Source organism: Procambarus clarkii, chromosome 67 (genome assembly GCF_040958095.1).
Source record: "Procambarus clarkii isolate CNS0578487 chromosome 67, FALCON_Pclarkii_2.0, whole genome shotgun sequence".
NCBI lineage: Eukaryota > Metazoa > Arthropoda > Malacostraca > Decapoda > Cambaridae > Procambarus > Procambarus clarkii.
In genome coordinates this window covers 29,769,854-29,782,332 of record NC_091216.1, presented here as the reverse complement: position 1 = coordinate 29,782,332, position 12,479 = coordinate 29,769,854, and the positions used below count along the sequence as shown (strand labels likewise).

General features: G+C 41.2%; 1 protein-coding gene and 1 long non-coding RNA gene across 6 annotated transcripts in view; one reads left to right on the top strand and one right to left on the bottom strand.

Annotated features, from left to right (window-relative positions):
- cysu (Curly Su) overlaps window positions 1-12,479 on the bottom strand; it is a 95,912-nt gene that overhangs the window by 1,790 nt on the left and 81,643 nt on the right. For all 5 annotated transcript variants that reach the window (XM_069310601.1, XM_069310598.1, XM_069310600.1 and 2 more), the window contains 14 exons: window positions 12,229-12,420; window positions 11,065-11,261; window positions 10,087-10,260; window positions 9,844-9,922; window positions 9,185-9,330; window positions 8,200-8,327; window positions 7,468-7,581; window positions 6,943-7,075; window positions 5,801-5,928; window positions 5,322-5,431; window positions 4,804-4,896; window positions 3,364-3,533; window positions 2,239-2,347; window positions 858-951 (listed from right to left, as the gene is read on the bottom strand). In XM_069310601.1, the coding sequence (XP_069166702.1) occupies window positions 858-951; window positions 2,239-2,347; window positions 3,364-3,533; window positions 4,804-4,896; window positions 5,322-5,431; window positions 5,801-5,928; window positions 6,943-7,075; window positions 7,468-7,581; window positions 8,200-8,327; window positions 9,185-9,330; window positions 9,844-9,922; window positions 10,087-10,260; window positions 11,065-11,261; window positions 12,229-12,420 (1,867 nt within the window). The remainder of the gene's footprint in view (window positions 1-857; window positions 952-2,238; window positions 2,348-3,363; window positions 3,534-4,803; window positions 4,897-5,321; window positions 5,432-5,800; window positions 5,929-6,942; window positions 7,076-7,467; window positions 7,582-8,199; window positions 8,328-9,184; window positions 9,331-9,843; window positions 9,923-10,086; window positions 10,261-11,064; window positions 11,262-12,228; window positions 12,421-12,479) is intronic.
- On the top strand, window positions 2,211-5,419 carry LOC123767573 (uncharacterized). The gene is made up of 3 exons (XR_006773982.2): window positions 2,211-2,350; window positions 4,810-4,920; window positions 5,285-5,419. It is a non-coding gene; the product is annotated as an uncharacterized lncRNA (long non-coding RNA).

Genomic DNA, 12,479 nt, shown 5'->3' with positions numbered 1-12,479 from the left:
AGGTTAAGAATGAAAGTTGAACTACATTTCCTTGATGCACAAAGCATTTGAGAGAACTTTATTCTGGAAATTATTCATGACTTTGCAAGCCAAAACATTGCAAAATTTATATTTTTAATTCCAATTCTCACATGATTATTTCTACTCGCTTCTGCCAAAGAATACAATAATGATTTTTAGAACATGCATTTTATTTTTTTTGCACCTAATTTTGGCAGTTCCCAAATCCAACCCCCAAGCTCTAGGCTAAAGCCTATGCAACACAGCTATCTGCACTACCCAGTAGTTTGTGTGTAATATTGGGTCTAATATTCTGCAGTATTGTATTAATACTGGATCCTTAGTATTCTGCCATGTTATTACTACTGACCTTCAGTACTGAGCAGTATTGTATTTTAAATGAAGTAAATATCGGAATAAAAGCTACAATACCGTGGTATAAACAAATAAACTACATTAATAATGTGAAGGATGACAACGTTTAATACACAAAACCAAACCAGTACAGCTACAAAACCAGTTCCAGTAGCTCGACACAAGCCTAACATAAGGTAGCCATGTACTGAAACCTTATAAATTTAAAATAGCTAGCCACAGGTTTAACTGGTTTGATTACCCAGTTACAGGCCTAAACTAAGCATTACCAGGAACCAACTCTTAACTGGTTCCTTGTGCCTAATAAGTTCCTATACGTAGTTTAAATCTCAACATAATAAATACACGCATTTAGAATTTATAGTACACATTGAAAAGTTGCTATCTTTCCAGGTTTAGTGGTCAGATAAGTGGAATCTAGAACAAAAATTCCAACATATATATCACACTTTTATGAGTGGGAGTGAGTTGAGATTACTAACCTGTTTAGGTGGATGAGCAGCATGTGGATGTTCAACCCAAGGCGTTAGATCCATATGGGGAATAATGCCACTCTTGCAGGACACTCGTGGGTTACTGCATTCATCAGAACAGAAAAAAAGGTCAATGAATTACATTTAGCTCATGGTTATAATAAATGAGCATGTGCTACCGTGAACGTCTTGTAACTCCCAAGCTCTCACTAACACCGCCGGCTACACAGACTGTAGCACGAAAGTAAGAATTACCATTTTATTTGATACGAACTGGAGACTAAAGTGTCAAGTCTGCTAAATCACAATACAATCTGGATAAATGTTTGAACTTTAAACAAACCACTTGTCACGTTTCTGGTTCTGAAACCTTAACAAACCCAAAGAACAGATATATTGCTCAGATAAAATATAATTGAAAAAAAAATGGCCAGTGAGCTTAACATCTGGTTTCTGGATAATAGTACTGTACTCTGGCAAGTACACCAGAGTTCCTGGCCAGATAATTGCCACATGATGAAGTCTCATGAAAAGGAGTTGGGACATGTACTCAAATCCTTCAAAGTGTGATCAGATTTCTACTCAATTGATCATAAATGAAGATCTACTTTACCAGGAACCCCAACCACCACCCTTTTCCAATGTAATGCTTGGGGCAGTTGGGCAATCCAATGAAATTGCTGAAATTCCCAACGAAAACTAAATTGCCTTTAGAGGATGGTACACAAACAGGTGATTTGGATTCCAAAGATGTGGTGTACTATCCCACAAGTGCTCGAGTTTGTACAGGATTAACAAAAATTTAAAAGCGTGTGCCCACTCTTTGACAGACCAAACCTTAAAAAAAAAGTAAGGTAAGTCTGTAATGTCTAAAGATAACATTCATGAACCTATTCCTGAAGGTTACTAATGGGAACAAGCAATGCTTCCTGTTAAACTCCCAGAGTGTCTGGCCTTCACTTCGGGGTCACTGCTTTTAGGCAGACAAGATAAAATTGAATCCCCTTATTAATATTACATGTTTTTTATATTCCAATAGATAAATTAGACATTATCAATTTGTATATTTTGAATCAAAACTAACTTAGTAACATTAGCTAACTTAAATAGGTTGATTATTCCTCAGTGCGGCTTAATTTTGGTAAAATTCCACTCATTTTAAATAACTTAAAATCATTTAAACATATCAATATTGAAATTCCTGCAATTCTCATAATAGGATGCAGCGACTCATGGCTACAAGGCCAAGTCAGACGGTTCTGTCTAAAAAAAAAACAACCATCATGTTACTGACTATACTTATTAATACAAAATAACCTGCTTCCACTACCAGAAATAGGTTGGGGTATGGGGTGCATAATGAATGAACACAACTAACAGATGTACTCACATGCGGGGGTCTTGCAAGACCATTGGGTACACTTGAAGGCTATCGATGTTGTCAGTGTTGTCACACAGGATTCGAGCTAGACGAACTTTACGTATGGACTCCAGCTGGTCTGGTAAGTTGATTAGAGCATAACATTACAATTAAGTTACAAAGAGTAGCTTCTGGCATTATATGGCATAGAATATAATGTTAAAGAATATTAAATCTTAAAACTAAATTTAAGTTTTCTGTAAGGAATGTGTGTGTGAAAGAGAAATCAGAATAGTGTATATGCCTTATCCATATTCAAATATCATAATGGTATATTTTGACACACGAAGTGAGAGATGAGACCAAATGAAGGGTGTTGGTGCTGTGCAGCATCACCACAGTCAAACATTAACAACGTGGCCGGTGAACATGGCACAGGTGTTGTATAACACTAGGTGTTCAACATTTCTATAACAGTAAGAAAGGGAACAATGGGATATAATCTAGATCATACTGTATCACATTCTCGTGTTTTCACTACAAGGAAAGAATTAGTTGAGCAGAGCATAAATTGCTGGAAATTAAGTAAAGTGCAGATGAAACATTAATAAAGTCTTTTTCCATTAAATGCAAGGATTAAGTAAAGAATTCCATTATAGTTTAGGTTTACATTAAAGACGTAATTGAGTGCAGATCCTGCTCATCCCGTGTCAGAATTATTATACTCCTAAACAATGCTGTCGAACGCTTATGTGAAACATTTTATTTTTTATTTCTTACTGTTGAGACAGTGACAAACAAGAAAACTGTTGATCACAAATGATATAGTAACTCTGACGTAAGAGGAAGGTTAGTTAGACATGCCAGAGTTAAGGATACTGGTTAGGGACTTAAAAGGCGTTGAGGAGGGCTGACTAGGGACTTGCCAAGGGTTGAGAAGGAAGATAACTATCAGGAGAAAAATATAAAAAAATATCAGGAGAAAGTGCCAAGGGCTGGACAGGTTGACTATATAATGCTTAGAAGGGATTAAGATGGGGGGGGGGAGGAATGGTGCCCAATCATTTGGACGGTTGGGGATTGAACGCAGACTTGCATGAAGCGAGACTCGCTCAACCGTCCAGCCCAAGTGGTTGGAGGGTAGACGGGACTTACCAGGGGTTAAGGAGGAGGGCTGGTTGGGCAGTTCGTACCAGTACCGGTCACCTCGCCTTACCCGCTGCATTTGGGTAGCGATAATACAAGAAAAGGTGGGCCCCAGGAGGGAGCCTGGGAGAGGCCGCTCGGACACTCCGGCGCTCCACAGATCAATATCATCCACTGACCTGAAAAACACAAACAGTTTTACAACAAATGTTGGTGTTGTAGGCACTTTTCCATCTTATTCGTCACCAAAAAATCAAACGTATGCAATTTAATTACCGTTGTCTGGTTCAACAAGTCTGCACTAGGCCTATTGAGGTACCCATAGGTCAACCCACTACCATAGCCAAACTCTCGGGTACGTGTTTAACTGCTAGGTGAACAACGGCATTGGGGGGCAGTGTGCTCAACTGTTTATCCTGCCCGGGGGATTGAACCCAGGTCCTTCGATTGTGAATCGAGGACATAGGCTGGCGGCGCTGTGTTACAGGAACTATCTTTACAATATAATTAGAGAACATGATGTCTCGTAGACATTATACGAGACAAACACCTAAAACTTCAGTGTTATCATAACTACTGCTTAAGTAATTTTTAATATGAAACTTTGTGGTTAAAAAATATGGACCTAAAGTCTAAAGTCAATTTTTATATAAATGTTTCACTTTCTCCACGAGACAAAGGAAGATCGAGATGCTTGAATGACTAATAAAATAGCCAGCTGTGAAGAGCCTATTTTTATAGTGTAAAAAGTCTATAAAAATGTAACAGTAAATAACCTGGCATACTGTCTATTCATAATCTGTGGTGTTCCTAGGCCCTACAAGGGAAGTAGGGTCTTGTATACAAGACTGTTCGACAAAGCTCACTTTTTGAATGTCAAAACTGTAGATACTATTAAGCTAGAACGTATTAGCTTGGGTTAGAATACACTGAGTTAGGTATATTCTACGAGTTTGCGAACCATCCTGTGTATGATGTAATTTGTATCCGTCATTAGTACCAGAGGCTTCATGCCCTCATATTCTAGTAATCCACGTTACTGGGTTAGACAACTACTGGGTGTAGTAATTACTACACCCAGTAGGTTACTGGGTGTAGCCAGTTAAGACAACTGGCTACACGTATCCTAATTTGTCTTCATACAAGCCACTGTTACTAATCACATATACAGTACAGGTGTGTGTGTGCGCGCGTTCATAGATATTTATAAATCGTGTAGAATATTCAAACACTACAGTTTCTGCTGCACGATTTTTATCCTTATATGTATAAATTACATGATTACTGCCCCTATGTGTATAAATTACACGGGTTCTTACCCACTGTATGTATAAATTCAAGGAATGTATTATAACACATGAGGACACGAGTCTACACTAAAGCTATTGTTATAATGGTGAAGAATTTTACTGGCCAAGGACTGATTAAGACAGGTGACTGATGCCTTACTTGTAGACACTGGCGTACATGGCGGCTGTGTTGTTGGTCATGAGGTGAGCCAGAGCCTCGAAGGACAGGATGGGCTCCAGTCCGCAGAATCTCCTATAGGGAAAAAATGATGCTCAGGTGAGACAAGTTTCTATACTACTGTTTCTACTACCACTGATACTAGTACGACCATTATTACTGATGTTACTCAACCTACTACTGATGACCACCATCTGAAGGAATACAACTGCTATCGCATTTACACCGCGATAATAATTACAGCTATGCCTGCCCGGAATACTATGCGTGCTAGTGGCTTTACAAGAATGTAAAACAATACTATGTACTCTCAAACATAATGTACCTTCTTGTATATAAAGAAAGTTGACTTAATTTACCTAAAAGTCATATTTTTACTTTAAATCCATGTCAAATATCTGTTGGTGATAACGCATACTGCCATGGGAGAATGTTTAGTGAGTCCTGTTCAACTTTATTACAGAGACTGAGAGGAAAAGAGTGACAGGCACGAGACTTGCCTCCATGCTCCGTAGCCCGGCACGCCAAACTCTCGACCTCGCGCTAAGTTGAAGGCCACCAGGTCGAAGCCATGCCGTTGGTTCTCCTTCTCAAACAAGTGGTTGGTGACCTGGGTACAAGAACAGGATGAAGGGGTCAGTATGGGTTGGAAGGCCATTGTAGGTCTGGTAGGAAATATGTATCGCATAGGTCATGCCCAACACAAGCCACAAGGTCATCACAGGTGACAACGTCAACATGGATCATGTATTGAAATACAAATAAAGATCACAGTTCATCCAAATTCTCAAGTTTCTTTTCTATTACGCAGAGCGTGTGAATAAATGAATTTAACTATTCCATGCATATTTTATATTTAATATAATGTTTTTTGTGTGCTAAATCACAAAATAAAACTTCAATTCTATTAACAAATAAAGATAAACAAGTATAAGGGAGGCAGGAGCCCAGGTGTGAGGGGGGGGGGGGCATAATGTACCTCTTGAGTGATGCCGTCGTCCATGGCCTGGCTGGGCTGGTTCAACATGCCCATGAAGTACTCATCCAACACTCCGGGACGGAACAGGTCGAAAGGCTGACGGATCAATTCGTGGAGACGCTTCGAGGCTGCGAGTGAAATGCATAGAATAATTACTTCAACTTCAATATTAATGGTTAAAATTAAAACTGATGGAAAAACCAACACTATGAATCAATGTAAAGGTAATTATCAAAAACACACACACATACGAAAGAAAAGGATTGTGATTAGACTATGCAAAAGTAGGAGAACATACAAGAAATTTGTAAGGAACTACATGCCAGCTTCTACGGGGCATACATGACTGAGATGGAACAGCGCGCAGTGCCAGGTCACAAGATAACTCAAGACTGACAGATAGCCAGGCTACAGAGTACCTTCTCTGTAGCCAGCTGAGCTGGAGAGAGGGAAGGGCCAGCTGAGCTGGAGGGAAGGAAGGCACCGGCTGAGCTAGAGAGAGGGACAGCTGAAGCTCCGCTGCTCAGGTCTTGAAGCCGAGCGGACAGCCCTCTGGGATATTAGCCCCAAGGGCACATTCAATTCCTGGTCGAGGCAGAAACAGATGGACAGTTTCTTTAACTTTATGCTCCTGTTCACCTAGCAGTAAATAGGGACCAACGAGATAGCTGCCACATAATGAACCTACTAATTTTCTTACAATGTACCTGTTAATATTTTTCACTTTTGCTACAAATTACCTACTTAAAATGATCTGTTAGATTAAGGACCTGCCTGAAACGCTATGCGTGTTAGTTTCTTTATACGATTGTAAAAACATTGATCCTATGTACTCTCATAAATCGAATCGAATATTGTATATATATATATATATAAATAAATAAATAAATAAATAAATAAACAAACAAACATGCTGCATCCTGTGTGTAAAATATATGTAATAGATATGATAGAGGAAAAATAGGTCGGACGTCCGTACATCAGGCAACTGATTGCTAGAAAGTAAGGGTTCAGGAGCTAACAACTCTGTTCTGCAGGTACAAATTGTAGATAATAAATTACAGATTGAGACAATATATATTTTGTTATACAATTTGAACTTCTAACAGTAGCATTTGCTACATACAAGTACATCTTCTTACCAATAAACTTGTGGGTGGGACTCCAGCGCTCGACGGAAGACGGCAGGAGGGAATGACCAAACCTGAAGGCGGCGGCGGAGAAGGAGGCAGAGATGCTGGGGTCGACTTTGGGGTCGTAGCCGTCCCAGTAGCCCTGTGGGGAGGTAGCCGAGGGTGAGATAGACCCGACATATATAGAAAGACAATGGGACCAGTGGTAAGGAAGGAAGGAGTAAATAATACAAACGCCCGAAACGCTATGCGTTAGTGACTGCATAAATGTAAAAATACTAATCTTATGTAATCTCACCAACCCATTGTATCTTTTTGCAAATAAAATATTACAAGGCGTCAGGTACACAGGGAACAAGGCATGGGGTATCTGATATACAGGACACAAGGCATTGGGCATCAGGTAAGATGAGACAAGTTTAGGTAGGTTTTAAAACCAGTTAGTCAACCGTCTTGTGTACGACACGCCTTGTACCTATAACAGGAGCCCAAAGTGGTAGACGGCTCGATCTTCAACGGTTGTAACAAACTAACCTCCTTCTGCAGAAGAATTCCAAACTGGTGCATCACATCCTTCCCCAGGAGCTGAGGCAGGAACTCGTTGTAGGTAACGTGCTGGATCTCCGCCACCACGATGCACCGCGCTTCCTGAGGGGGAAGGCCAGACGGCGCACATCAAACTTGACGGCAAGGTGGTTAATACCAGCGGGCAAAATATGTTAAAGTAAAGTTGGACCAACAATGCTTCAACGTAGGTCCTCTGTTAGACCGGTGTAGTCATCGTAGGACCGACACTAGACCAACGGAGGACCAATATTAATTTAGTGTTACTCAACGACGTTTGCCAGTCAAAATGAAACGTGAAGGCAACTATAATGCAATAAGTCCCAGTGGAGAATATCGAAGAGCAACGCCAATTCATCGCTGAATGAACGTCATCAGGGTTGATTCAACGTTGAATTAACGTCAAACCAACGTCACTCCTGGATATCATGTCCACACTGGACATATGAACGGTTGTATGGAGGACAAGGCACCGACACTCGGGTCAAGAGATGACCAGGTTCGCGAGTCAATGTCAGAACAAGAACGGAGAAATGTAGGCGAATCAGTGAGTGAACGATAGGCCATATATAAGTGATTAAATGAGTGAATAATTAGTAGTAGATACGTGATGTCAATGAGTAAGTGAACATTAGTTGTGGTAGACAAGTGGATAATTGCGTGAACATTAGTTGTGATAGATTAACAAGAATGAATACCTACCTGATAGATTCTCTCGTCGTCCCAGTGCGGGTTAAGGGCCGCGAGCTGGACAGCGACACGGTTGTGTTCTCTCATCATGAGGGTGTGGGCGCATGTCAAGATCAGCTGCTCGTTCACACGAATCTCACCTGCAACACAACCAATCTTGGTCACCTCAACACCCACAAACACTGTTGGTCATTATACCACAGAAAACACTCACAGACACAGCTGGTCCTATTTGCAACATCCCCAAACTCCGCTCGGCATCACACTGCTGACAACACAAAGCTGATCATGGCAACACTGGCAGAAACTGGTCACACCCACTTACACCAGTGAGTAGAAATATAGATCTTGGAAAAGCTGCGTTTGGTTGCCGTTTAGCTTTAGCCACCAATAATATTAACACATGACCGCGATTACTGACGTCTATGACTTATTCTAGCCAAACAACGTTAATGCTGTTAATGCTCAGCTTTTCCCACCTAATTTATGAATTACATTGTAGTGGTCAGGACTCCTGGTATTTAAGACAATGGTAGGGCGTCATCTTTACTGGTTCAACACAATACCATATCACCACCTAGTATTAACAACCACAAAGTTCTTATTCCCTGCTGCCACTTTCACCAACGGTATTCGCGTCAGCTGCACCTCCACCAATGCTTTTGATACACTATTGCCATCAGTCTGAGACACACAAATACAATAGCCGAGATTAATATCCGGCGGCCAGGATTCATCAAGCATTTACTTGTCCACTTACGAAACCTGTACATCTTTCCTCGATCACGGTGTAGCCTGTATTAAACAATTTAAGAACTTACAAATTTCAAAACCCAAGGTTTGTTATTGACAACGTTGTAGTGCCTTGCAGCTATTACATTATTTAATAAGTGTAAACTAAGCCACCATGAATGAAGCAAGATGGGCAGATTAGCCAAGTGAGGATGTAATGTTTGTAATGTAACGAATATTGGCCTGGTGTACACCTTGTACCCACCTGCGAGGAAGCACCTCTGGGAGCCAGTCGAACGGATGCAGCCTTCATCAGGGATGTCATTCTTGAGTGGTAGGAGATGCTTGAGCGGGAGACCTGGGAAGGAGTCGTGGTGGTGCAGGAGGCCTCCAACCCCAGCACGAAGCTCCCTGTCAACACAACAAATCACATGACAATACACCAGTGAGAGATGCCAGCAAAATCTCACGTTAAGAGATTGTGTTGTTAAAAAATCTGTTGATGTCTACATTAAATTGTAACTTACTTAGCTAAATAAATTTGGGGGTTATGTTCTAGAGCCATTTATGAGTCTCTGTAACCTGTTCCATTACCACCCACGAGGTGGGTATGGGATACATAATACAAACTAAATCAATAAATGAAAATGCTTTGGGGTGCGGTAATAGGCTAGTGTCATGGCAATTTCATAGATCATAAATGCTCAATTTCTTGAGGCAAATCCTGCCGTTACGTCTTCATGATATATGGAGACAACCGAGGGATGGGAAGACAGAGTCCTGGTGTTAATAGCTCCATCCTGCACCCATATTTAGGTCATTACAAATGGGTGAACAAAAACACACACACCATTCTTAATAAGAATAATGAATTACACCCCTAATCTTTAAATAGTAAACAAATATTTAAATATATGGATTTACCTGGCAGCTTCCGCACTGCCTCCATACACTGTGTTGCCATCAATCACGGCAGTCAGGAGATTAAACTGTGAGAGTGGACCTGCAGGAGGAGATAACCGAGGTCACGCTCAACTATCTCGACATCCTCCAATTAAAAAATATAATTTCGTATATCTTCATTTCAAGGTATACTTGAACATATTATTTAGTGGTAGCGTAAATCAAGTACATGAAATAAACAGCAAAACGTGTTCGGTTTCTCACCTAATTTACAGTTCTGTTTAACGCCTGGGAAGCCCCTAACGAAATCTATACAGGTGAACTTGAAGAGCCTGTAGAAGGGGTCGTCGTGAGGGACGGTGATCTCCATACAGTAGGGGTTCTTGGCGTGGGGCGGACGGTTGCAACACTCCTCCAGCTCGTTGCGGGTCCGACGATCTGTTGTGGGTCAGGCCACACAGCTTGTCTTAGTATGGCTTATGTATCTGACATGTTCTATACAAGGTCACTTGATGACAGTGCTTATTGGATATACAGGGTGGAGTGTATGGTAACTACTTGCTATATATAGGTTAGAGTGTATGGTACCTATTGCTTATACATAAAAGTGGATGGTTTCTGCTCTGGCTACTCATGGTTGGGGTATGGTCGTTTCCGACACGAAACTATTTGACAGTGTGGTATCAGTACTGCAAAACGTGGTGCATGATGGATGCTAAATACACAATGTTTATCTCCTGAGAGGTGATAATAGGCTCTATGTACCATGAACAAACCTCGCATACATTTTAAACACTGAGAACATTTGCAGAAAAGAAAGATTAGCAAAAAATACCACATGATTGGTAATCTTGTGTAAAGAAATAACAACAAAAATAACTTAATAGCTACTACAGTTTAAATACCCGGTCATGTGAAGACATTACACCAATCAGTCAGAGATAGAAATAAAGCCTCCAGGCTGATAAATTAATGTTCTGCCTTGTTTAACACTGCTTTGCATGGGTTTAGGTTTTATGAGGGGGGGGAGGGGGTGTGGTCAAATAGTTGACAAGACGATTCAACAAAGTTAGTTTTCTGTTAAAACCGTATATTGTATACAAGGTATCTACTCAGATTAAACTGATTATTTTTTTTTTATTAAACTACTCAGATTAAAACGACTGATTAAACTTAGTCATGATGAGTTTAACTGGTTGATTATAGGGGCTGGAGGGTGATGGGTGTGAGGAAGGGAGGTACCTAGCGCAGTAGCGGTGAGGGTAAAGTCGTGGTCCATGAGCTGGCCCCAGGCAATGAGCATAAGGGTGGCGGCGTGGTCATGGAAGCCGTCGTCGCGATGGATCAATGCAGAGACTTTACGAGCGTTGGGCAGGGGAGAGCCGTCCAGGGCCACTCTTGGGGCGCTGATGCCGTCCGCATAGTCCGGAGGGAGAAACCTGCCGACAGATAATTCTAATTGTCACCTGCTCTCTTCTCTCAATAACCAGTCGGCCTATCATCTGATAGTTAAACCCTAACAACTTACATCAGAAATCTACAAGATTCTAAACAAATTACTTTAAAACAAAATGATTATTTATTAAAGCTACACCCTTTTTGTTAGCAAAAATCGACTGTTACATTATATGAAGGTTCTGAATAAATCTGGAGCCTACTGTATATAGTAACACACAAAGGCGGACACACTGCTAGTCACACCTCGACCAGTTAAAAGTTCCACAACCATAGTGTGAAGAGCATCTGTGCGGACAGTCTTAATTTCAACGTTTATGTAAACCCTAGAGCTGTCCTGCTGTTTACGTCGGGTGCTCCTGTCCATGCAGACTCTGATTTACAAATGGTAGTAATGTAGGACTAAAAATAAACAATGAAAGGTAAGTGAACGAGCACTACTGGATACCCATGGGGGACATACTATCAATTGCCCCCTTGAGGTAGGAGTGGAGTGGGGATCGTGAACTACGCTAGAACAAGAATAACGGTGGATTTAAAGCAGAAAAAATTAGTGCGTGTGCGCAACAAAGGATACCTGATCAACCAGGCTGTGACTCTTGTCAGGCTGCGAGCAGCCGCATCCAACAGCCTGGTTGACCAGTCCAGCAACGAGGAGGCCTGGTCGACGACCGGGCCCCTAAGCCCCGGAATCACCTCAAGGTAAGGCAAGGTAACCTACACCCTATAAGTGCAGAATAACTTCGCTTGCTTCTTCCAAGTTGAATGTTTAATAAATATTAAATATTTATTAGATAAATATAAAAATAGATAGAATGTAGATTCAAAAATGAATTCACGCCAATCACAGACATATTTACAAAAACAAATATAGAGATTAGTTAGTATTCAAGCTAGTCTTCGTGACAAAGCCGGGCATTAGTTATAGAGACGTGCAGGTACAGTACTCACCTGGCGAAAACAGCATTGACGGCGCCCCAGGTAGGGTTGTAGAGGTTGTTGCAGAGGCCGTCATATCTGCGATACTTGCCAGGGGTGCAGGTCATGGGCGAGGCGAAGCGCGGGCACACGTTAGCCACGGCCGTCTTGGTGGTGTCCAGTAGTGGCAAGTTATATGTCACTTCCGCCGCTGTTAATCCGTACCTGTCCAATGACACAAACACATTGTTTCAAATCGTACTTTTTAATTACGAATGATTTAT